Source organism: Nycticebus coucang, chromosome 1 (genome assembly GCF_027406575.1).
Source record: "Nycticebus coucang isolate mNycCou1 chromosome 1, mNycCou1.pri, whole genome shotgun sequence".
Taxonomy (NCBI): Eukaryota; Metazoa; Chordata; class Mammalia; order Primates; family Lorisidae; genus Nycticebus; species Nycticebus coucang.
In genome coordinates, this window is record NC_069780.1 from 3,021,261 (window position 1) to 3,045,520 (window position 24,260).

A 24,260-nucleotide genomic window follows, 5' to 3' on the forward strand; every position below is an offset into this window, starting at 1 on the left:
TTCATTATGCTGCTGATTCAGCATTCAGATGGTTGTAGATTTACCCTTTCTTATCTATCTTGTCTATCTATCTGTCTATCTATCTGTCTATCTATCTATCTTATTTACCCTAGATTTATCCTTTCTTATCTATCTCAGTTTACTCCAGATAATTGCTATAATATAGGTTTGATTATTTGTTGAAAGAAATTTTAATTCTTAGGAACACATGCCTTTCAGAATCTAAAAAGGGACTTTGTAATTCTGGACAAAATCCTGTTTTAAAATATATAGGAATGGGCAAGCCAACTAAATTTCACAAATTGTGACCATCTTGAATAATGATGTCACTTTTGATTTTGGGGTATGTGTCATTTTTTCACTATAATACATGGATTTCCTCCATTTTTGTTACTTTTATGATCTCTCCAGACTAAAGATTCAGGGTGTGATCAGTGTCACCCCTCGCCTGTTAAAGGACTGCAGCGTTCACGGTTACTTAGGGGGTAAGTGAGGCCTGTGCAGAAGCGTCCTGCGGCTTCACTTTCCATGCTTTAGTATTTAAAACGTGCGCAGCAATAAAATTGCTTCTATCAGGTGTGTGCAAGGATCCCTAGAAGAAGGGAAATCATAATAAGGGCTGTCCAGTATTTGAACATATGTCGTGCGGGCAGGGGACGCAAATGATTCTGCTTCAGAAGGAAGAACACAGGACAAGGAGGCAGCACTTGGGAGTTGATTTCTTCTCTGAGAAAGGAATTCACGAAACTCAGCACCCAGAGGGATGCCGGTTCCCACCCCTGGGAGTCGACCCGGTACCGGGAAGAGGAGGCTGGATTAGACACCTCTGTGGCGGGTATTTTATGCCTTAAAGCTCCATGGGTGATGCGGGCAGCTTACTGGTCAGCAAATCCCTTTGGGTCTTTCCTGAACGCCTCGCAGATCTCGTCGTTGGTCGGCTCCACGTAGGTGGGGAACTCCTGCGGCTGGTGCTTGAGCGCCGCCATGCAGAGCTTGCGCTCCAGGCCCTGGCGCGCACAGCACTCTGCGGTGCCCGGGTGCGCAGGGAACGGGGAGTCGCGCTCGCAGGACCGCGCCGACAGCGCCGAGGTCTGCAAGGACGGGCAGTCAGGGGCGCGTCCCGGGCTGCGCCGCCCTGGGCGCACATCCCCACCAGCATCTGACCGGCTGTCCCCGCCCAGGGCCCCCTCGGTGACAGTCACAGGGAGCCTAGGGTCACATCTGTGTAATAAGGGAGGCTTCGGGGATCCTCTTAATAAAGGGGGCTGTTAGGATTCGACCCTCTAGCCACGTTCCTCCGTGGGAATGTTAGCATCCCGAGGGGTAAGGAGGGCGCCTGAAAAGCGCTAGTGGTGGTTCTGATGCTGCCCCGACTTGCGTCTGCTGCAGAGCTCTCTCTGCCCTGCTGAGCGGCTCAGCCTCCCACCATGTTCCCGTCTCCTCATTCTGCTTTGGCATCATAATCCCTCATACAGTACATAAAATTAAGAAATGCTTGGGGGGGGGGGCACAGCCTAGAAATTCTGATTGAGTAGGTCAAAGATGGAACCTGAAAATCTGTATATCCCAAAGCCCCAAGATTCATTCTCAAGGGCAACGTGGGCTGAAAACCAGGGTGGCCTAATTCACGGCCTCCAACACTGGCCCACCCATACGCGTGGACAGACCAGGCACCCTCAAAGCAATTGTAGCGACCAAATGCTCTTTTTGGAAATCATTGATATTTGAAGTATAGTTATAGAGTAGAAATAATCACCATAGAGGAAAAAAGATTAGAAATAATCATCATGAAAAAAATTACACCGAGATTTCTATGGAAAAAGTATTTTGACATGACGTTCTACCCTTTTTATAAGTAGTCGTCTTTTTAAGGCAAAATTTCTAAAAAATCTTTCCAATCAGTGAAGGAAGGTGAAGTGACGAATTAGTTACGTGAACCTTCTTCTTGTTCCTTCTAGACCCAACTCCCTGCACAGACTCAGAACTTAAGAGTTTTTTTTTGCATTCTTTCTTTTTCTTTTCTTTTTTTTTTTTGCAGTTTTTGGCCAGGGCTGGGTTTGAACCCACCACCTCCAGCATATGGGGCCAGGGCCTTACGCCTTTGAGCCACAGGAGCCACCTGCGTTATTTCTCTTTTCAGAAAATCGTTTTCCTTTTGTTTTCCTGGAAATCTTACTGGTTTTTCTTTTAAAAATTATCTCCTTTCAAATGAAAAAAAGAGGCTGAAAAGTGTCAAACCCATTTAAAATATGCTTTGAATAAACAGGAGAAAGAGAAAGATGTCACACAAAAAATGCCAACGCCCTCTGTTCTCTTAAACGCCAGGATCGTAGATGCAGATCATTGGCAAATATAGTGTGCAACGTAAAATGAAAATAGGCTCTTTCATGTTGACCACAGTTGATAGTTTGATGCTTGCTTAGTTTAAGGTGGTGCCGAAGGTTGGAAGAAGGGGCATATGGAATGTGGTGGTGGAAGAAAGTGATTATAAAGTTCTTTTTTCACAATCCAAAATGTATTTCAGTGATATGATTAAAAGCTAGATAAATCAATGGGAAGAGTATGCACCATCTAGAATCTATTATAACCAGATCTCTGGAGTGTTGTGTCTGTGGGATAACTGCTTCAGGCTGAGCAGTGAGAATGATTTGTTTGGAGAGGACTTTATTAAAATGTCACTTGTATCAGGCCTGATGATTGTGTCAGTAAATTACTGAAGCTCCCAAGATTTTGCTCTCTATCAGCTACTGTCTATATTTCAATTACTGTTATTTCAGCATTTACATTTATACATAAGTGCTACAGGGAAGACAGTCTAGAACTTGTCCATATATAGGGCAACTTTTGACCTCCAAATAATTTGAAACTAACACTAAATTTTCCTGGGGCAGTTGGTACCTGTCCTGGCATGATGATAAAGGTTTGGGCAGGCTCCCAGGGTTAGAGCTGATATTTGAGAGGCTCAAGTTTGTAGTGATAAAAAACTCAGGTCTTGGCTCAGTGCCTATAGTTCAAGTGGCTAAAGCGCCAGCCACATATACCAGAGCTGGTGGGTTTGAATCCAGCCTGGGCCCGCCAAACAACAATGACAACTACAACCAAAAAATAACTAGGCATTGTGGCGGGAGCCTGTAGTACTCCCTACTTGGGAGGCTACTTGGGAGGCTGAGGCAAGAGAATTGCTTACGCTAGGGATTGGAGGTTGTTGTGAGCTGTGATGCCCCGAAACTCTACCCAGGGTGACAGCTTGAGGCGATATCTCAAACAAACAAACAAACAAACAAACAAACAAAAAAACAACAACTCAGGTCTTTGGTCTGGACTTAGAGGCTGTACCCACTTCTTACTACAAGGTATATTTAGTAAATCACTAAGTTACTTTTGGAGCCAGTTTTCTCATTTGAATCTTGTAGGAATAATGTATAAAATGAACTCATTATTTATAACAAACCTGTGTTGTAAAAGTAATAGCTTAATATTGCCTCTAATCTAGGAATAGGTGGAGTTGCTGTATACGATTTCGCCAAGACATGACACACTTTGGCTCCTTCTCCTGGCCAGTCACACCAGCGTACCCGGTTGTCGTAGCAGTCAGGGTCAGCCCCTTCCGCACAGCAGGCTTCCGTCAAGGAGACAACTTCTGTCACGAGCTGTTTGACTTGTTCAAATGTGCCACTAGGAAATTTTCTGCTGTATAGGACTAGGGACCTGAAGGAGAAAGTAAGTCAATTTAATTAACTAGGAGGGAAATGCTTTTTTGCATGTTTTGCTGCACTGAAATATTAAGTCTATATACTTGTTAAATGGAATATTGCACACAGTGACTTTACAGGCCAATGAAGGAATGAAGTCTATTTTAAAAGCATTTTGTTCTAGGCTGGTTTATCTTGCAAAGACGTAGAAATTGGATTTGGGGCTGCATCAATCTAGTCTGGTATGATGTCTCTCAAGCCTCCCCAAAGCCACCTGCTCCCTGTCCCACTGCCTTTGTTTGCCAGAGTTCTATAAAGTACTCTTGCATTTTAATTTACTTTAGAAAACTCTATTTATTCGCTTCAACTTATTCATAAACTTATTGGTGACAAATTAGTAGACCACAGTAACTACAAGTCAGCTAGAATTCCAGGTTTCCCCCATTTGCCTGACATCACTACCTTCATGACCCTTGGGCTCTGTCCTCCTAATAGAGTAATGGTCAGTGTAACCCTGTGTCCTGAATCCCAGTTTCTGCACACTCAGTTTTGTTCAAGGTCAGATAGCCACGAGAGTGATGTACACTTACAAAGATGTGAACTCATCCTTTCCCAGATGGGCGAATTCCTTGCAGACTTTGTCCTTCTCATAATCTCGGCCTAGGGGTCAGAAATAGAAAAATCCATATCTGTTCTTTTTTCATGAACATTACATTAAATAAGTGTGAGTAAAGTGGTCCTCCACGTGCTCTGTGGTGAAAATAGCATTTTCTCAACATCCATATTCAATTTTCATTTTTCAGGTATCTTTTTAGCTGTCTTTTCACAACAGACTACAGTGTTATGGCGCATTTCATGGCGTGATATCTGAATAGAGTAGGGAGCAAGGGAGGAGAGTGAACCATACTGGACGGGAGTGGGGGACACATGTCAGTTGGGATCCCAGGGGGTGGGGGACACGCATCAGCTCGGATCTCAGGGAGTGGGGGGCACAGGTCAGCCAGGATCCCAGGGGGTGGGGGGCACGTGTCAGCTGGGATCCCAGGGGGTGGGGGGCACGCGTCAGCCGGGATCCCAGGGAGTGGGGGGGCACAGGTCAGCTGGGATCCCAGGGGGTGGGAGACACGCATCAGCTCGGATCTCAGGGAGTGGAGGGCACAGGTCAGCCGGGATCCCAGGGGGTGGGGGGCACGCGTCAGCTGGGATCCCAGGGGGTAGGGGGCACGCGTCAGCTGGGATCCCAGGGAGTGGGGGGCACAGGTCAGCCGGGATCCCAGGGGGTGGGGGGCACGCGTCAGCTGGGATCCCAGGGGGGTAGGGGGCACGCGTCAGCTGGGATCCCAGGGAGTGGGGGGCACAGGTCAGCCGGGATCCCAGGGAGTGGGGGGCACAGGTCAGCCGGGATCCCAGGGGGTGGGGAGCACGCGTCAGCTGGGATCCCAGGGGGTAGGGGGCATGCGTCAGCTGGGATCCCAGGGAGTGGGGGGCACAGGTCAGCCGGGATCCCAGGGGGTGGGGGGCATGCATCAGCTTGGATCCCAGCGTGGACAACACCGCAGTTTTCTCTGGTCCCTTCGGGGTAATAACACTAAAGTGGGGCTGTTTCTCCTTCCTTCCCTCATTCTCACCCTTCTTTCCTTTCCTTTTCTCCTTCTGTTATCTCATTTTCACCTGAAGCCTTGAAAGAACAAAGAATGAAAGGTAAGTGAATGTCTGCATTCCAGAGTGAGGGGCAGCACCACTGAGGCAGGCCAGTCTCCTGAGGGGGTGAGCAGGTGCCCCTGCCCTCTGCCCACCTCCAGGCTCTTCAGCAGATGGCCAGTGCAGCTAGAGAAAAGATGGAAATCAGGCAGAGTGCTTTTTGGCAGAATTGGTCAGTGTGGTGACTCTGGGGAAATGATGGGGGAGTGTTTGCTCTTGCTTCTACCACAGTGACAGGGCTTTAGGGAAACCACTTAGGACCTTGATAAGTGGCTCTTAGAGTTTGGGATGCATTGGACAGGTGTTAGAGTCAGGCTGTGCAAACTAGAGGGCCAGGGGCTGGTTAGTGGCCTGGAGAGCAGAGAGGGTGTGGGTAGGCCAGGTGGGAGGGGAAGCTGGCCTGGAGCTGCCTTCAATATACCCAGACAAAGGGCTACCTACAGGCAAAGGACTACAAGAGTGGGGCACCTCTGTCCAGAGGCAGGGCCCAAAGGGGAGTCATAAGGTGCCAGCTGGAGGTGAGAGATCTCCAAGGCTTATGGGAGAGAGATCGCCAAAGAACCCACTCAGAGAAAACATCGGCTTTGTCTGTCTCCAAAACCAGAAGACACATTCACCCACAGGCTGCCCACTGGTTCTCTTTCCTGGTGCTAGGGTCTCCTTTCTGTGTGTCAGCCCCAGGGGAGCTGGACGCAGCCCAGAGAGTGGCGGGAAGGAGAGGAAGCAGGCAGAAACACAGAGGGGACATGCTGGTCCCTGTCCACGTCACAGGCAGCAGGGCCCAGACAGGCTGACTTGGGAGTAGCTTCCACTTTCAATGAATTAAAAAATTGTTGATTATTACATATAACCAGGAATTCTCATGACTAAAAGGAGGTGGTTGTTTTGTGGTTCTAAAGTTCCAGAGGGCCTTTCTGTTATTTGAGAGGGATCAGAAAAATCTGATCAAATCTACTCTTGAGTCCATCCAGGCCATAGGGAAGAGCTAGTTCCTGCGAGGGAGATGGGCTCCCTGCCGGTCAGGAGACCTGCTCTCTCCTGTGTATCAGGTGGGCATACCCCGGCCAGTCAGTGCTATCCTGCCCTGATCCACTACTTATGCAAATAAGTCCCAGAAATTTCCCAATACCTTGTGATTTCATATCTTTGGAAAAAGTGTAGTCTCTGTTCTAAGTGGCTTTAACTTTTATTAATTTATCCTCAGGTGATACCAGGGTAACTGCAGCCACATGTTCTGGCCTGAAGATGCCCCCATCTCTCTAACAGTTACAGCTGGGTAGAAGGGAAATGAACACGTGCTTGGGTAGATGTTTGTGTTTTATGGTGTGGAGTGGAGGTCATGATACTTGGAGACAGGCTGGGGGAGTATATTTTTCCTTTTAAATAAAGATTACCTTAGAATTTGTTATGATAACAATTGCCTGTAGAGGAAGTGCTTGCCACACATATGTTTCAGGTGGATAACCCAAAATACTGTGTATTTCTGAGGTGAGGAACACCAGCATTGAGAATTGTGAGACAAAGGCCTTCTCGAGCAACACTTTGTAATGAGGGACCAACTCCAATACCAATAAAATTACACGGAAAAGAGCCCATCTGTCTGAATCTGATAAAAAGGAAAAAGAGGAAAAAAATGCTTAGCTTGAGATGATTTCTCATGTAAACAAACTGTATAACTGCCCAGAGCAGCACTTATAAATCAGCCCAACATTTATAAGAAAAAAAAAGTAGAAAAAAGAAGTTGTTGGGAAGTAGGACAGGGAGGCAGGGCTGATAAAACTGTCAGGGAGACGCGAAGAGACCCTCCGTGTGGGAGCCCTCCTGGCTGAGAACCTTCATGGCTGGTCCACTTTTGGAAGCTTATTGATTAGTTTACATGGCTGCAGACTGTGACAGGTTCAAGAGGTCAAAGCGAGGCAGAACATTTCTGTCAGTCATTAAAGGTTTTCTAGGGGACTGCAGATTTGAACACGGAAGGGTTTAGGTTAGACCCGTCCTCATCTGGCGCAGAGCTGCACTTCTGGGCATCAAGCACACTTGTTTTATCTTGCTGCCAAAGGAGAGCTAGGAAAAATGGTTGGCAGTTATAAGACAATAGGTTTCAGTTCAATGTAAGAAAATGTCATAACTGTGGTTAATTAATGAAAGGAATGATGGCAGCCTTTTGAAGAAGGGAGTTTATTTCATTCCTGTGTATATGCAAATGAATTTAAATAGTCATATATATTAGATTCCCAAGTTTAGTACAAGATTGTATCCTTAAAATTATCTTTAAGATCACTTGCCTGGGATTATAAATTAATCACTTTAAGAAATTGTAAGAGATAACATGCAATTTTCTTCTAAAGCTTACTGTGAAAACACATACAAAAAGATCTAGTAAGAAGTTATTTTTCCTTATAAATGTCAGGTTGATTTATAAGTGCTGCTCTGGGCAGTTACACAGTTTGTTTACAATGAGGAGTTATCTAACTCTGAACATTTTTTTTTCTTCTTTTTCCTTTTAATGGATGTGAGATAACTTTGTTTAATAAACTCCCCCCAAAATGAAGACATGATTTTTGTTAGTACATTTATTGTGACCATTCAATAGTATGAAAAGTGAAATCCGGTATTCAAATAGGGTATGTCTGGTGAACATTTTGACAAATACTCTGTTTCTAACCTTCTAGGTTCAGATTTCTTATTTCACCGAAAAAGGAAAGTTTCCTTTTACATGTTTGTGCGTGCATGAGAAGGTAATAGAAATGGACCCTATAGATTATTCATTGTTAAATAGATTTAACCAAGTCAGCTACTGTGATCGTGCACAAGAACTTTAGAATTTGTGGATGTTACATGCTATGAACTGAAGAGAGAAGTGGGAAGGAGACAGGCTGTGTGAGGTGTAAAGTGGTTTTCAAGTCATTTTGGTTGAAGCCTTCAGCTTTAGTTAGGAGAGGAAGCTCAAAGTGGAGGCAATGGGAAGGCTGAGGACTGAAGTGTGAAAGTGGCCTGGACAGAAGCCGTTCATGTGCCCTTGCAGGTGGGCTACCCAAAATATATTGGTAAAAAAGAAATTCGTTTATTCATTTGACCAAAAAGAAGATATCAAGCTGGGCGGTGCCTGTTGCTAAAAGGAGTAGGGCACCGGCCCCATATGCTGGAGGTGGTGGGTTCAAACCCAGCCCCAGCCAAAAACTATAAAAGAAAAAAAAAAAGAAGATATCAAGCTTACAAGGTCAAGCAAATGTACGATAATCATTTTCCCAATTTTCAAAAACCTGGTAGATAAACAGAAGCAGCAACGTGATTATTGGAAATTGGTTCCTGATTCCATGGTACTCTGCTTAATAAACACTTTTTTACACCAGTTGAGCTCATGCTGATTCATAGAGTTAAATCACATCTCAAATAAATTATAAATGATATGCTCTGTTCTTTAATGTTCCATTTGGTTAAAAAAGAGTGATCTGGACTTTGATACGGCCCCTGTAAATATTGGCATGATCTTAGTGACTCTGGTGAAATCATTTTCACATCATGACCCCTCGGTGCTAAATGTTTACAAATTTCATTAGCAGAAGTTTTGCTTTTTGCAATAGCATGTCCCGTTTTTTACCTATATTGTGAAACATTCTGGTAAGTCATGTCCAATCCTGGACTTTTGAAAGCAGTTTGATTTGCTTTGGGGAAATCTTTATTGTTTCATGCACCTTCCTTCAACAAGCTGGTAATACAAGGTATTCCCTCATGTATGCAGCAAATGCCCCGCCGTGCTCTGTGCCGGGTACTGGGTCCAGTATTTCAACAGTGAATTTCAGCACGCAGTGGAGACCAGATAGACAGTCATTGCCCTCATGGGACGCACTTTCATTCTGGGGGCTGGACAGGGAGATGCTCACCGCCTTGTTACAGAGCTGACTACAACTGGTATTTAGATGCTTTTGCCAATGTTATGATCTTTTACTAAAGCCTAGTTTGATCCCCTAGAAAAGCTGTTTGTGTACCAGGAACAACAAAGAGGTCCTAAATAATATTGACTTGAACAGACATTTATACAAAATGCTGGAGCTGTCTCAAGTTGTGTCTGGAGAATCACGGGCCTTCAGAGCTCTGCTGGGCATTTTATGTTGTTGTGATTTCATTTCCTTGGCATTGTTTGTTTATTTTGTTCACTGGCAGGCTCATCTGGGTCAGAAGCATCATTCTACTTGTTAGTGGTTTAAAAAAAGATTACCCTTCACACTTTATGGGGGCAAGACATGATTGCAAGAGGGACTTTACCTAACAATTGCAATCAGTGTAACTGGCTTATTGTACCCTCAATGAATCCCCAACAATAAAAAAAAAGAAAAAAAAAAAAAGATTACCCTTGAAGAATTTGATTTGCAGGGTTTATCCAACCTCAGGAGAGTAGATATTGGTGATTTCACAGTAGTGATTTTACTTGAAAAATTAAACATTGGTGAGCTGGTTTAGGAAGCTGCTGTGGTTATTATAGACTATCGTGTGACAGTGTAGCAAACAAATTAGCTATCTTTTATTCCTCTTTCAGATTTTTTTTGGCTTCATCATCATCACCATTTTTAATCATTATTATATTCAGCATTGATTTGTTTTTTTGCATTAACATTGATGTTTGCAAGAAGGTACAGTTTCTGAATTTGAGTCAATGGAAAGATATTGAATCCCTTTCATACTAAAACCAGAGACCTACTTGGTATCTGTGGATCAATTTACAGAAAATTAAATGTACCCATGAGGATGCTATCAGTGGAGCAGATCAAGCTTCATTTCAGATTTTGAAAATTCAAAAATCAATGAAAACAGTGGAAGATAAAAGGTCAGTGACTTAGATGCCCAGGAGAACAGCTGCAGCAGAGGTGGCCTCCCAGACTCGCCCGGACTCCTGTCCTGGGTAACCTCAGGTGGTGGTATCTGGAGTCCGTCACTAGGTAACCTCAGGTGGTGGTGTCTGGACCCCGTCACTGGATAACCTCAGGTGGTGGTGTCCGGACCCCGTCACTGGGTAACCTCAGGTGGTGGTGTCTGGACTCTGTAACTGGGGAATCTCAGGTGGTGGTGTCTGGACTCTGTGACTGGGTAACCTCAGGTGGTGGTGTCTGGACTCTATGACTGGGGAACCTCAGGTGGTGGTATCTGGAGTCCATCACTAGGTAACCTCAGGTGGTGGTGTCCGGATCCCGTCACTGGCTAACCTCAGGTGGTGGTGTCTGGACTCTGTAACTGGGGAATCTCAGGTGGTGGTGTCTGGACTCCGTGACTGGGGAACCTCAGGTGGTGGTGTCTGAACTCCGTCACTAGGGAACCTCAGGTGGTAGTGTCTGGACTCTGTGACTGGGGAACCTCAGGTGGTGGTGTCTGGACTCCGTCACTGGGTAACCTCAGGTGGTGGTGTCTGGACTCTGTAACTGGGGAATCTCAGGTGGTAGTGTCTGGACTCCGTGACTGGGGAACCTCAGGTGGTAGTGTCTGGACTCTGTGACTGGGGAACCTCAGGTGGTGGTGTCTGGACTCCGTCACTGGGTAACCTCAGGTGGTGGTGTCTGGACTCCATCACAGGGTAACTTCAGGTGGTGGTGTCTGGACTCCGTCACTAGGGAACCTCAGGTGGTGGTGTCTGGACTCTGTGACTGGGGAACCTCAGCTGGTGGTGTCCGGACTCCGTCACTGGGTAACCTCAAGTGGTGGAGTTCTCTGTGACACTCATCAGAATTCCAAAGGAAGCGTATTTCCACCCTGAATCTTATCCCACCTCTCCTTCCTTTTGTGGGCTGGTCCATCTCCTTATCTAAAAGTGCTTGGGCCGGGCTAATGATAAGAGAGGAAGTTTTCCTCTCTCACTTTTGGGATGGGTTAATGTGATCTCCCTTCTTGATTTGAACATTAGAATACGTTGTGGTGTTAAGTTCAAAATCAATGTAAGGAGAAAGGATAAAATCCTCATAATACTGAACAACCGAGTGCCAATAGTTTGGTGGGTACTGTTCTAAATACTCAACATATATTTTCCCTTTAATGCTCACAAAAATCCTTTGATATTTGCAGTTATCACAGTTCACCTCCAGTGTTCAATGTGTACTTTTGTACATCACTTTAAGAATGTTATCTCTGGGTACAAGTAACTTCTATAGAAAATTGCATTTTAGCTTCTAAATGATCAAACAACATACTAACTTATTGAGCACGTTTTGTCTGTGAGTTTCCATGACTACCAGTCCTAGAGCAAAGTTCATTCTTAATCTTCCTGTCTCCCTTCTTTATAAAATCAGCTTGTGAGATTTGGTACAGGAAAAGGGAAAGGTGGGAGTGTCAGGGCAATGCCTGGGCCCTGTTGGAGGAAGGGACTTGCAGCAATATTAGACGTTTCCATTGACCTAATAAAGGAGGCCAATAGGAATTATATTCCCTTTATGCAAAATTGTCTTTATTTTCTATAAAAGCTCTTTCAGGGTGAGGATCATAACCAAATTTTTAGGTCCTAGATGCCTGGAATAATAGATGCACATAAGTTAATTTTTTTAAGCCAATTCATTAAGTACGTGTGTGGCGTTATGAAGTCTGAAGTAATTATCACGTGACAAGAGATCTGGAAGCCACATCTCTGTACGCTGAGCCTTTGATGAGAAGATATAAACAGGAAGTGGTAGGGATTCTGGCTTGTCAGCTAGCCGCATACTTTCTATCTCAATTAAAACTTTAGAAAGCCCAAGTGCCCATCGATCCACGAATGGATTAATAAATTGTGGTATATGTACACCATGGAATATTATGCAGCCTTAAAGAAAGATGGAGACTTTACCTCTTTCATGTTTACATGGATGGAGCTGGAACATATTCTTCTTAGTAAAGTGTCTCAAGAATGGAAGAAAAAGTATCCAATGTACTCACTTATTATGAAACTGATGTAGGACTTTCACATGAAAGCTATAACCCAGTTACAACCTAAGAATAGGGAGAAGGGGGAAGGGAGGGGAGGGAGAGGGGAGGTAGGTGGAGGGAGGGCGATTAATGGGATTACACCTGCGGTGCATCTTACAAGGGTATATGTGAATCCTAGTAAATGTGGAATATAAAGGTCTTAGCAAAATAACTAAGAAAATGCTACAAAAGCTATGTTAACTAATGTGATGAAAATGTGTCAAACGGTCTATGAACCAAGTGTATGGTGCCCCACGATCATACTAATGTACACAGCTATGGTTTAATAAAAATAAATAAAGAAAGAAAAAAAAAAACTTCAGAAAACATCTACTCAAAATGCACTGAAATGTAAGACATGAAACTTAAACTACCAGGAGAAAACATAGGGGAAAAATTATATGGCCTTGGTTTGGGCAATGATGTTTTTGGCTATGACCCAGAAAGCATAGGTAAGGAAAGCAAAAAATAGACAAATGGGATTACATCACACCCAGAAGCAAAGGAAACGTTAGCAAAGTGAAGAGACGACCCACAGAATGGGAGAACATAGCTGTAAACCACACATCTGGTGAGGGTTAATGTCCAAATGCAGAAGGAGCTGAAACAGCTCCACAGCAAGGAAAACCTGATTAACTCAAGAGGAAAAACTTGAACAGACAGCTCTCAAAATAATCATACGTATAGACAACTGCATCGTAAATGGTTTAGCATTACTAATTATTAGCAATTAGTTTAATTAATCATTAATAAAGCTAAGTTAAAATGTAAGTTTACGTTAAGAAATGTAAATAAGCGGTGGTGCCTGTGGCTCAAAGGAGTGAGGCGCTGGCTCCATATACCAGAGGTGGCGGGTTCAAACCCGGCCCCAGCCAAAAACTGCAAAAAATAAAAAATAAAAGTCTTTACTGTGTAAACACTTAGCACAGAGCAAAAAAAGAAAAAGAAACGTAAATTAAAACCACAAGGAGGGGCGATGCCCATAGCTGAGTGGGTAGGGTGCCGGTCACATACACCGAGGCTGACAGGTTTGAATCCAGCCCAGGTCAGCTAAACAACAATGACAATTGCAACAACAACAACAAAATAGCTGGGCATTGTGGTGGGCACCTGTAGTCCCAGCTACTTGGGAGGCCAAAACAAGAGAATTGCTTGAGTCCAAGAGTTTGAGGTTGCTGTGAGCTGTGATGCCATGGCACTCTACCCAGGGTGACAGCTTGAGACTCTGTCTCCAAAAAAAAAGAAGAAGGGTGGCACCTGTGGCTCAAAGGAGTAGGGCACTGGTTCCATATACTGGACGGGACATTTCCCAAGTTTTGGCCTTATTACCTTATTTTCTATGCTTTCAGAGAAGCAAGAAATCTTTTAATATAAAATTTCCAGGCTTTAAAATATTTACAAGTCAAATTAAGCTTTAAAGACACTTTGCTGGCCCAATCACGAGAGCCCAAAACAAACAGAACATCTGAACTCAAGAGCACCCCACATCTGACAGGAGGCTGCACTTTATCACAATTCAGGGCAGATCCAGGATCCAGATTAACTGGATTTGAGTCCCTGCTGCTCTGGCAGTAGTGAGCCCAGGGAAAGCTGCTCATCTTTTCCACTTTTCCCCAGTTTTCTTGTTTATAAATGGGGATGATTTTCTTGCCTAAGAACATTGTGAGGGTTGAATGAGTTCATATGTGTAAAATGCTCAGAACTGTGTCTGCCCATCCCACAGTAAATAGGATATACCTGCCAGTAACTATTATTTGAGCTCTGTCTAATCAGTTTGTGACTGGGTTATACATGTGCCTGAGACAAGTCCTTACTGTCCTCCTACCACGAAGGAGGCATCAGGCAGCAAAAAAGAAAGAAAGAGAGAAAGAAAGAAACAGCCTCCAATGCTGCCATGCTTCAGGCGCCCGAGCCTGACAGCAGACATGGCAGCCATAGGCACCCAGCCCCAGGAGAGACCCCAGACAGGAGACGGAGGCCAGGCGTTGCCCATGGGCTCTTTACAGTGGTCCAGCCTTGGTGGTGTAACCCGACCTTTAATAGTTTCCGGCATTGCAATGTAGACGTTTTTGGGCCTGTATGCTTCTGGCCACACGCCCATTAATGCTCAGACTTGACGTCACATCAACCACTGAGTGACTCCAAACAGAGTCCAGACTTGGGGTGAGTCCCTGGGATCTGCACCTGCCCACTGCATGGGCTCAACCCCGTCATTTCATTACGCTCACAATAGGCCCCTGATTGCTATGTATTCATTGGTTTTTGGACTTCACTTTCCATATAATTTCAGGTTTTAAAATTGTATTTTATTAATATGAATTGATTGGCAGTGGTATGGGAAGTTGGGAGTTTCAGGGAGTCCTTATGACAGCCAGGTGAAGGGGAACAGAGGCATGGGTGAGAACAAGCTGTGGGAAATGTAAGTGGGCACAGCAGTGTGAGCGCTGGTGTCTACGCAGGAGGCGACAGCCAGGGAGGAAGGAAAAGGCATTCCGCTGAGGTTCCTGGGGGAGAACGCTGCGAGCAAGGCTGATCTCTGTCAGCACTGAAACTGAAGAATGTGGAAACGATCAGATGCAGAGGACAAAAATCAATGAAATAATATTCAAGACGACTCTAGAGGACTGAGTTGGTGATTCAGATGTGATGGTGTCAGGAAAACAAACAGGACAGTAGAAGTCAAAGCCGGCTTCAGGGATGCTGAGAACTGGAGCGCGGCTCCGCTATGTATGGGCACAACCTGAGTCTCATCTAATTTCATCTAAACTGTTGTTAGTGACTGATTCTTTTTCCTTTTATACTTGTTCTTAGTTTAGTGAAAATCGTATTTCAGATATCTTTCTCATGAGAGTCGGTGTGGTAGTGATTGAGACGATTGACTTTGGAACCCAACGACTTGGCATATGAAGTTCTGTCTCTGCTCTTACTAGCTCAGTGACTGTGGGTAAGTTTTTTACCCTCTCTTTTCCTCAGATTCCTCATCTGTAAAATGGAGATAATAGCACCAAGCTCATCATGGTATTGTAAGGATGAAATAAACTTAATCAAAAGATTTAAAATATGATGGTACATTGTAAATATTAGCTACTATTTGTATTTACAAAGCATCAAATCTAGTGCCAATGTTTTATAGTAGATACTTTCAACACTAATTATAACAAAAATAACAAAAACTAACATTTATAGAGAGTCTAATCCTCCTAGGTTACCTGTTACGTGTCCTCATGACATTTAATTTACCTTTAATACTCAAAACTGCCACGTACTGTAGACACTTAAATAAACCTAATTTTGTAATATTACACAATACATTTGTCAGGCTTTCAATGGCAAGTGTTCTAAAAGTGAGAGTTATAGAAAGGAACAGAAAGCCCTGGGTTGCTTACATTTGACATTTTACATTGGTCAGCAAACAAATGGAGAACTGGTAACAGGTGAGGTAAAGAGCTAAGACGAAAAATAAAGCCAGGTGAGGGCACAGGGTGATGTGGGTGCTGTTGGAGGCGGGTTGGTCAGGAAAACCCATTCTGTAACTGGGTGTGGATAAGACACCCGATGGGGATGAGGAAGGCGGCTCTGAGGCCATCTGGGGGGATCAGTGTTCCAGGAGGAGGGAAGAGTTGTGCGAAACCCTGAGGTACAGAGGACACCGAGGTGGGCCTGGGAAACACTGTGAGGATGGAGCGCAGTGAGTAGGTAAAGTAGGAGAGGCGGTCCCAGTGCGCGAGACGGTATAGACACTGGGGAGGCTGCCATCGATCCTTTTAGGGATTTCTTCATTTTCTTTGTATCACAAAGGAATTGTACTCTTGGACTTGAGTGCACACATTTTAAACCTTCATTGGTGACTGTATGTGTACGTGTGGCTTTGCACCTCTGCGTGATGTGGTACTGCTCTGGATTTCCAGGGAGCTTAACTTTATTTTATTTTATTTTTTTGCAATAAACTCTCTTATTCTTCTCCCTATCCCCAGTTTGACCTCTCACACTGCTCTGTGCATCCTGTGACCAAAGAGAGAGGTATTTTCTTTTGCTGTTTGGTTTCCTTCCTTTCTTCCTTCTTTGCTTTCCTCCCTCCCTCCTTCCCTTCTTCCCTTCTTCCTTCCTTCACCTTTTCCCTCTCTCCCTCCTTTTTTTTTTTTTCTTTTTGGGGCAGTTTCATTCTGTTGCCCCAGACTAGAGTGCTGTGGTGTCAGCCTGGCTTACAGCTCAAACTCAACCTCAAACTCCTGGGCTCTAGAGATCCTCCTGCCTCTGCCTCCCAAGTAGCTGGGACTATGGGTGTGCACCATTATATCCTGCTAATTTTTCTATTTTTATTAGAGACAGGTGTCCTCTTGCTCAGGCTGGTCTCAAACTCCTGACCTCAAGTGACCCTCCCCCCTCAGCCTCCCTGAGTGCTGGAGTTACAGGCGTGAGCCACGGCGCCTGGCCTAACATTGCTTTTGATGATGAGGTTAGCTGTGTCCCTGATTTCAGCCCTGGTCTAAAGCTGTTTTAACGAGGAAAGAGGAGAAGGGAAAACACAGCTTACTCACCAGCCCAAAGGAGACTTACTTTCTTCTTGCAGTTTGATGTCTTATTGAATAAAAATATTTATGCTGAGAACAAAATGCTGAAGGCAAAAGGAAAAATGTTCATAATGAACACAATTTTTGCCAACAGCCCTTATCGACTGTGGTGGTTTATTTCCTGCTGGCATCATTGCCTTAGTGATTGTGAGGCTGTGTCGGCAGCCCTGGTGGCTTATTTTTTGGAAAGAGAGAAAGATATATTCCAGATGAGTATTGCCTTCACTGTAGTCCTGGGGATAGAAGTCATGTGGAGGTAACTGGCAAACACTGCCACCTTGCTTCTCCTGGGTAGCAAAAAAATACATGTTTCCTTACGATGCTATTCAGATTTGCCAGATTTGGTAAAACCTTTCCTCTCAGATGTGCCCAAGGGTTTGTGAACCAAATCCCTGATGCTGTTTGGCAGAAGAGGATTGGCCTAGCTGGAGCTGATGTTCCACTGAGCAGCAGTATCCATTTTAGACCCTGCTTTCTGAAATATAGGAGGACAGACCAGGAGGCATCACCCTACCAGACTTCAAGCTGTACTGCAAGGCTGTGCCTGGTACTGGCACAAGAGACACAGACCAACGGACCATAACAGAACCCGACATAAAACCATCCTCACGTTCCCATCTGTTCTTTGCCAAAGCAGACAATAACATACACTGGGGGAAAGGACCCCTATTCAATAAACGGTCCTGGGAAAATTGGGGGCCACACGGAGAACATTGAAATGGAATTCTCACCTCTTGCCTCTCACAGAAACTAATTCACGATGGATAACAGACTTAAACCTAAGGCATGAAACTATAAAAATTCCACAAGACAATGTTGGAAAACTCTTATAGATACTGGTCTAGGCAAATAATTTATGAAGAAGACCCCAAAGGCAATTGCTGCAACAACAAAAATAAATACACGGGACCTGATCATATTAAAAAGCTTCTGCTTAGACAAGGAAACGCTCAAAGTGAACAGACAGCCTACTGAATGGAGAAAATATTTGCATGCTGCATATCTGATGAAGGGTGGATAACCAGAATCTACAAAGAGCTCAAGAAAATCCGCAAGAAAAAAACTAACAACCTCATACAAAAAATGGGCAAAAGATAGGAACAGAAGCTTCACCCAAAAAGATAGACTAATGGCTAATAAACATGAAAAAATGCTCAATGTTTCTAATCATTAGGGAACTACAAATGAAAACTGCAGCGAGGTACTACCTAACCCCAGCAAGAATGGTGTTGAACAAGAAATCTCCAAACAACAGCTGCTGCTGTGGATGTGGAGAGCAAGGAGTTCTGACATGGCGCTGGTGGGGCTGCAGATTAGTGTGGCCTCTGTCTGAAGTCATATGGGGAGTCCTCAAAGAACTAAAAGTAGGCCTACCATTTAATCCAGCAATCCCACTATTGGGTATTTACCCAAAGGAAAAAAAGAACTTGTTTTACTTAAAAAAAAAAAAACATGCACTTGACTGTTTATTATAGCACAATTCACAATTGCCAAGATTTGGAACCAACCCAAGTGCTCCTCAATACGTGAGTAGATTAATGAAATGTGATGTACGTCTATGATAGAGGATTGCTCAGCCAATAAAAAATAAATGGTGAACTAATAACTTGCGTAGCAATCTGGATGAAACTGCAGACCATTTAAGTGAAGTTGCACAAGAATGGAAAAACAAACACCACCTGTGCTCACCGTTAAATTGTAACTAATCAATCAACACCCACATGCACATTTGGTAGAGAAACTCAACAGATAGCAAGCAGTTGGAGGGGCGGGAGGGAAGGGGCACATTCACTCTTAACGGGCCCAGTGCACACCATCTGTGCGAGGGCACACTGACAACGCTGACTCAAACAGTACAAAAGCAATTCATGTGGCCAAAACATTTATATACTCATAACATTCTGGGGTACGAATTTAATTAAAAAAATTTTTTGAAGTAGTTCCACTGGTATAGGCATTTTAGAAAATTGTCAGTGTTTTTGGGAAACCCTGAATTAAATAATATTTCCTTCCTGTAGGGCTTTTCAGAACCTTTAGTCGTCGATTGTAAACCCACCGAGAAAGACGAATGTGTGACTAACTTCGTAAATAGGCTTGGCGATAGAAAATTTTTTTCATGATTAAGTCTTGCATTTGAATTTGAGTCCCCAAATTACAAACATTGGATTAATATACAACTTGCCCTTACAAAGACAGGCTATTATAGTAAGTCCCCAAATTACAAACATGTGACTGACGTATGGCTCACACTTAGGAATGGAAGCTATTATAGGTAATAGGTAAATGCACCTGTTCCAACATACAGTCAAATTCAATTTAAACCTTGAGAACCCATCTCATTGTAACCGGGGACTGCCGGTGTACTTTGGAATAGGTGTATAGATAGATAAATGCTATGGGCAGTCAGCTCTCTAGAACTATTTCAGGGAGAGAAATCTGCCATCTACACCAACTCCACCATCCCAGGATACTCAAGTCTGAGACCTCAAACACATTAATTTATATACTTTGTAACTTCCTGCCCAGAGAAAACATGCCTCGCTTTTCAGGTCCACCACTGACATGGTCTTTGGGTCATGTTTAAGCTCAAGTTTTATAGAATAGAGGAGTGGTAGGTAAAGGACTACTGCCCCAAACACGGAGTATTTCCTGCATAAACGTGTATTCTGTATGTCTCCAGATACCGTCTGGCCTAGGGTACCTGGGTAATAGGAATGAAGTTCAGATCTCCAAGGGGGTGGAAATGAGGTGTTGGCATATCAATATCATCAGGGTCTGAGGACTGCTGGGGATGTCGAAATAGAGAGTGCAGAATCCTCTGTTATTCTCCAAAGGACCCTGCAATTTGAGGTGAAGCCAGTGCACGCTTGCTGAGTCAGCAGTGCAAGAGGATGACTCATGTTCCTGGCTGTGGCCTCTAAGATAGTCCTGTGGCCATTTTGGACCTTCTGAGTTTAAAGATCCTGATCTGAACTTGCCGTGTTCGGGGTTTTCAGAATCAGATTTGCCCCAGCAACACTGGGAAAGTAAAATTTCAGAGTTTCTTGGGAGTTGGCCTGTTCATAAATCTTTTAAGAGACACAGTCAATTTTATTTTTTTTAATACTTCATTCTATCTTAGAAAGATTTCATGGTCTTACCTAGTAACTCATAGCTTACTTCAGAATCTGTGGATGGGTAAGACAAAATTTAAAATACTTTGAATGAAGAAAGTAAGATCAATGAAAAGTGAATGTAAGAACAATTAAAAAGTCAGGAGGAAGGTTATTCATATTACAGTTAATACCTGGTCATTCCTGGAAGCACGTTTTATCCCATTGGTTAAATGCATTACTGATGTGAACTCTCATGCAGGAGTTAGGAGAGACTGTTAGCTGACAATACTAAAAGGAAACATTAATTGTATAAGCCAGAATGAGAGTCCCTTATAAACATTAAAGAATCAGCCAGAAAAGCAACTTGAAACAGATTTATGGGAAGTTCCCAGCCTGCAGAATTTCTGAAACTGTGATAGATCGCAGTCTGCATTTGCGTTACCTTTTAACAATTGACTCATTTCTAACGACAAATCATTCTCTTCAGATCTTGTTCACCAAGAAAGGAGCAGGGATAATTGACAAGTTATGTAATTTCATTTTCTTTCTTTCATGAGATGCTTATCTTTTGCCTTTTCCAGTTCAACACTTTATGGCACGTTGAGCCCAGATTGATCCCTCTTTGAGCCTTCTCTCTCTCCCCAACATATTTATCAACTCTTGTTGCATAACGTTTATATCACCTTTAAAGTGCTAACTAGAAAATTGAACTAGTAAGAGATGTTGTAAACAGTCACAAGGAAAGAATCCTCACCTCTCTCCAGGGCCTGCCCCAGGGCAGCAGCCAGCAGGAAGACCAGGGCCCTCTTCATGTTCCTGCCGGTGGGGCTGGTGCTCTCCTGCCTCTTGCAGGTCACCAGGGAAAGATGGCTGTCTGAAGTGGCAGCTCTCTTTTACTAAGAGCTATGAACTGATCAATTATTAATCTCCACACAGAAGCAAGGGGCAGTCATCCTTGGCCCAAAAGAGATAAAATAATATTATCAATCAAGGCAAATAGATGCCCTGGGATACCTTAGTGGAAATTCTAGTAGATTTTAATCATTAACCTTGTCAAACTGCAAAGGAGCCAAGGCACATAGATTATTTTCCACTGCTGTTCTTCACTAAAATTTATGTAATGTATTAGTAATGGACACTTTTTTTTTTTTTCTCTTTATAGGGCTATGTGTCTTCTTGGAACATTCCCTACCCTTTTGATGTATAAATGGAAAAATTGGAGAAATAATCTCTCTCCTTCTCTAACTCTCCCTCTCTCTTTATTTAAATCTACTATACATAAGCATTCCCTTAAAATATTGTAGACTAGACGGTCTAAGTAATAAGGCAGAAAAAGAGTGAGAAGTCAATTTAGCACACTTCCTTAAATCCATAATTTCGATGCTATAAGAAAATTTTATTTGAGATGATGGCACAGTCCTTTGTATTTATGGGCCCTGTCACACGTTTTGAAGCAATGGACTTATATATTAAAAGTAACCCCTGAAGTGAGGCAGATAATAACTTGGGAGGTTAAATGACTTGTCACCAATCATAAAACGTTAGTGGCAAATCTCAGACTCCCTACAGCTAGTTTAAAAGATCCTTTTACTAATAATATGCAACTGCTATATTTTATGATAATGGAACGTGAGAGCTCACAGGGGCCTCGTAGGATGTAGAATTCAAGGTCTTCATTTCACAGAAGGCAGAACTGAACTCCGAGGGCCTCCCTGGCTTGCCTGGAGAGGCAGGTGGTAACCTGTCTTTGGAATTAGATCAGCTCCACTCAGCTTTTGCAGTAGCCTCTTTTCAGGAAATGATCATGTTCAGACTGGACACACAGGCTCCCAGGTCAGACCCCTTCCTGTGTCGCTGCTGCTGGGTGGCCATGGGAAACTTTCTCTGCCCCCTGAGCCTCATCTTCCTCCTCAGTAACATGGTGATGACTCTTAGTACTGTGGTCTCAGGAGAACTGTGAGGTTAATTCAGATGACCCCTGCACAGGGCTTACTGTAACACCTAACATGTGGTAATGTTCAGTCACATTACCTGCCCCTCTTATTCTAGTTGCTGACACTTGACCCCAGTGGCTCTCCAAATTTACAACATCTAAGAAAATCATTGCACCCAGTGAGTCCTGGAACTCAGAAGATCTTAAAGCCAACCCTGTGTCCTGAGTCTCATAAACAAGTAATTTAAAATTTCATGATCAACTTATAGCCAAGGACTAACTTCTTGAGTTAATTAAAAATATGTTTCAGTCTCATAGTAAATTATTTGGAAACACAACTCTAAATGAGCGTGAAAATATTGAAAAGTACTAAGAATCCCAGAACTCAGAAAGAATAATAAACACATTAGTATATTTCTATAGTTTTTATTTTTAGGATAATATTGTATTTATACTTTTGTATTCTTTAAATAGTATTTTAGTCATCTTCTGATAAGCTCATTCAAAGACACACTTTGATTAATTCCTATGAGTTTTGCTGCAAAGGTTAGGAGCAGCCCAGTCTTTCATTCTTTAAAAGATATAACTTTATCTCTGCTTTTCAATAACATTTTACCACTTTGCTTAATGATAGGGTGGTGCCTGTGGCTCAGTGGGTAGGGCGCGGGCCCCATATACTGACGGTGGCGGCTTCAAACCCAGCCCCGGCTGAACTACAACAAAAAAATAGCCGGGTGTTGTGGTGGGCACCTGTAGTCCAGCTACTTGGGAGGCTGAGGCAAGAGAATCGCCTAAGCCCAGGAGTTGGAGGTGCTGTGAGCTGTGCGACACCATGGCACTCTACCGAGGGCGATAAAGTGAGACTCTGTCTCAAAAAAAAAAAAAAAAAGATATAACTTTATCTCTGCTTTTGCAATAACATTTACCACTTTGCTTAATGATAAACCACATGTAGCAAGAATTGCAACATCTCACTTAGTTGTCCTCTTAAGAAATCTCTACACAAGCTGCCCACCGCCTGCTCTGGCTGCCTTTATCTTTTTCTGAGAATTGACACTTACGTGCTAGTAGCTAAATGCTGTATGAACCATTTCTCATTCTTGTTTTTATAACCGTCCTTAATATTTCAAGTGCTGAATCCTCACTGTTATTCTAAACCTGGGGAGAAACAGTCACAATTGGCCCAAATGAGCACCCTGGTGTACCAGTGATTACCATGTCAAACGGGAAAATGTGTGGCAAAGCCCAGGCCAAGCCTCTGACGGTGTCTGGTACTGCAGCAGTTATAACAACCCAGAAATCTACGACGGAAACATATAATTTAATAAAAATCACTATGAAGCTTTTAAGCAGTGGCATTTTTCAGGCAACATTTTCTTGTCAAGCCTCTGCCCTCTCCACACACCTGCCGCTGGCTTCAGAGGGAAGGTCGACTTCTGCTCTCCAGGGCTGCTAAAACCAAGCCTCTTTAGTTCTTTTCTCTACCACACTTTTCTTCTTGTAGTAACTATTAGCTCTTAGGCTTTTTAACAAAGTAGTGTCTTTAACCTTTTAAAGATGTTGTGTAGGCTACATAAAAACCCTCACAGAACTCAGGGGAAACGACCTCAGTGCAAGCTCATTTGCTGCAGTGCTCTCCCCATCCAGAGTCTCCTTTTGGTGTTAAAAAGCATTCCCAGTATCTTCCCTGCTAAAGGACCTAGCGAAATGGATGCTTGTAGCTTAAAGTAAGACCTTGACCTTTTAATCATTACGGCACCTGACGGGTTGTATGTCTCTATGGGACACCTCAACGCTGATGTGCAGGGGCCCGGAGCACAGTCCGGATTGCAGGATATTCTTGCAGCCTGGCCAGTTTCCCAGTTTTTACTTTCATGAGAAACCCCAATGTCCTTATAATCTCTTTTTTTTAACTTAAGCCTATTCAAGCTGAGTTTCTGTCACTTGCGATTAAAAGCATTCCAACTAATCTGCCTTTACGTTATTCCCGCCTTTATTCTATCATTGTTTATCTAAAGGGCAAAGAAGACCACATTGCTGCTGCATTAGGTCAATGCCTGTGTTCAAAGTTTGGGAATCCACCCTGCCTCCCTCTGACAGGGACTCTTTCTGTCTTGTAAGTGTACAGAAACCAAATGCAGCTGCTCTGCTTGTGTTTCGGCCCCCACGCTGGGCTGCCGGCCTCCGCCGCCTGGTTTAGGCTCTTTTCCGTGTCTTGCTTTGTTCTGTGTGTTTTCTCTTGGCTTTCAGTAGGAGAAGTCTTCCATTTGTTCCTGTAGCATACGGTATTTAATTCGTGTCACTTTGCACCAAGCTGTTGGCTCTGCGGTGGCAGAAAGATCTG

General features: G+C 43.6%; 1 protein-coding gene across 1 annotated transcript in view; it reads right to left on the minus strand.

The window, feature by feature from the left end:
- GC (GC vitamin D binding protein) overlaps positions 1 to 20,895 on the minus strand; it is a 51,095-nt gene extending 30,200 nt beyond the window's left edge. Inside the window, exons 1-4 of the mRNA XM_053570157.1 lie at positions 20,738 to 20,895; positions 4,283 to 4,352; positions 3,576 to 3,708; positions 880 to 1,091 (exon numbers count right to left, since the gene is read on the minus strand). Of these exons, the coding sequence (XP_053426132.1) occupies positions 880 to 1,091; positions 3,576 to 3,708; positions 4,283 to 4,352; positions 20,738 to 20,795 (473 nt within the window). The 5' untranslated portion in view covers positions 20,796 to 20,895. The remainder of the gene's footprint in view (positions 1 to 879; positions 1,092 to 3,575; positions 3,709 to 4,282; positions 4,353 to 20,737) is intronic.
- Between the last annotated feature and the right edge of the window lie 3,365 nt (positions 20,896 to 24,260).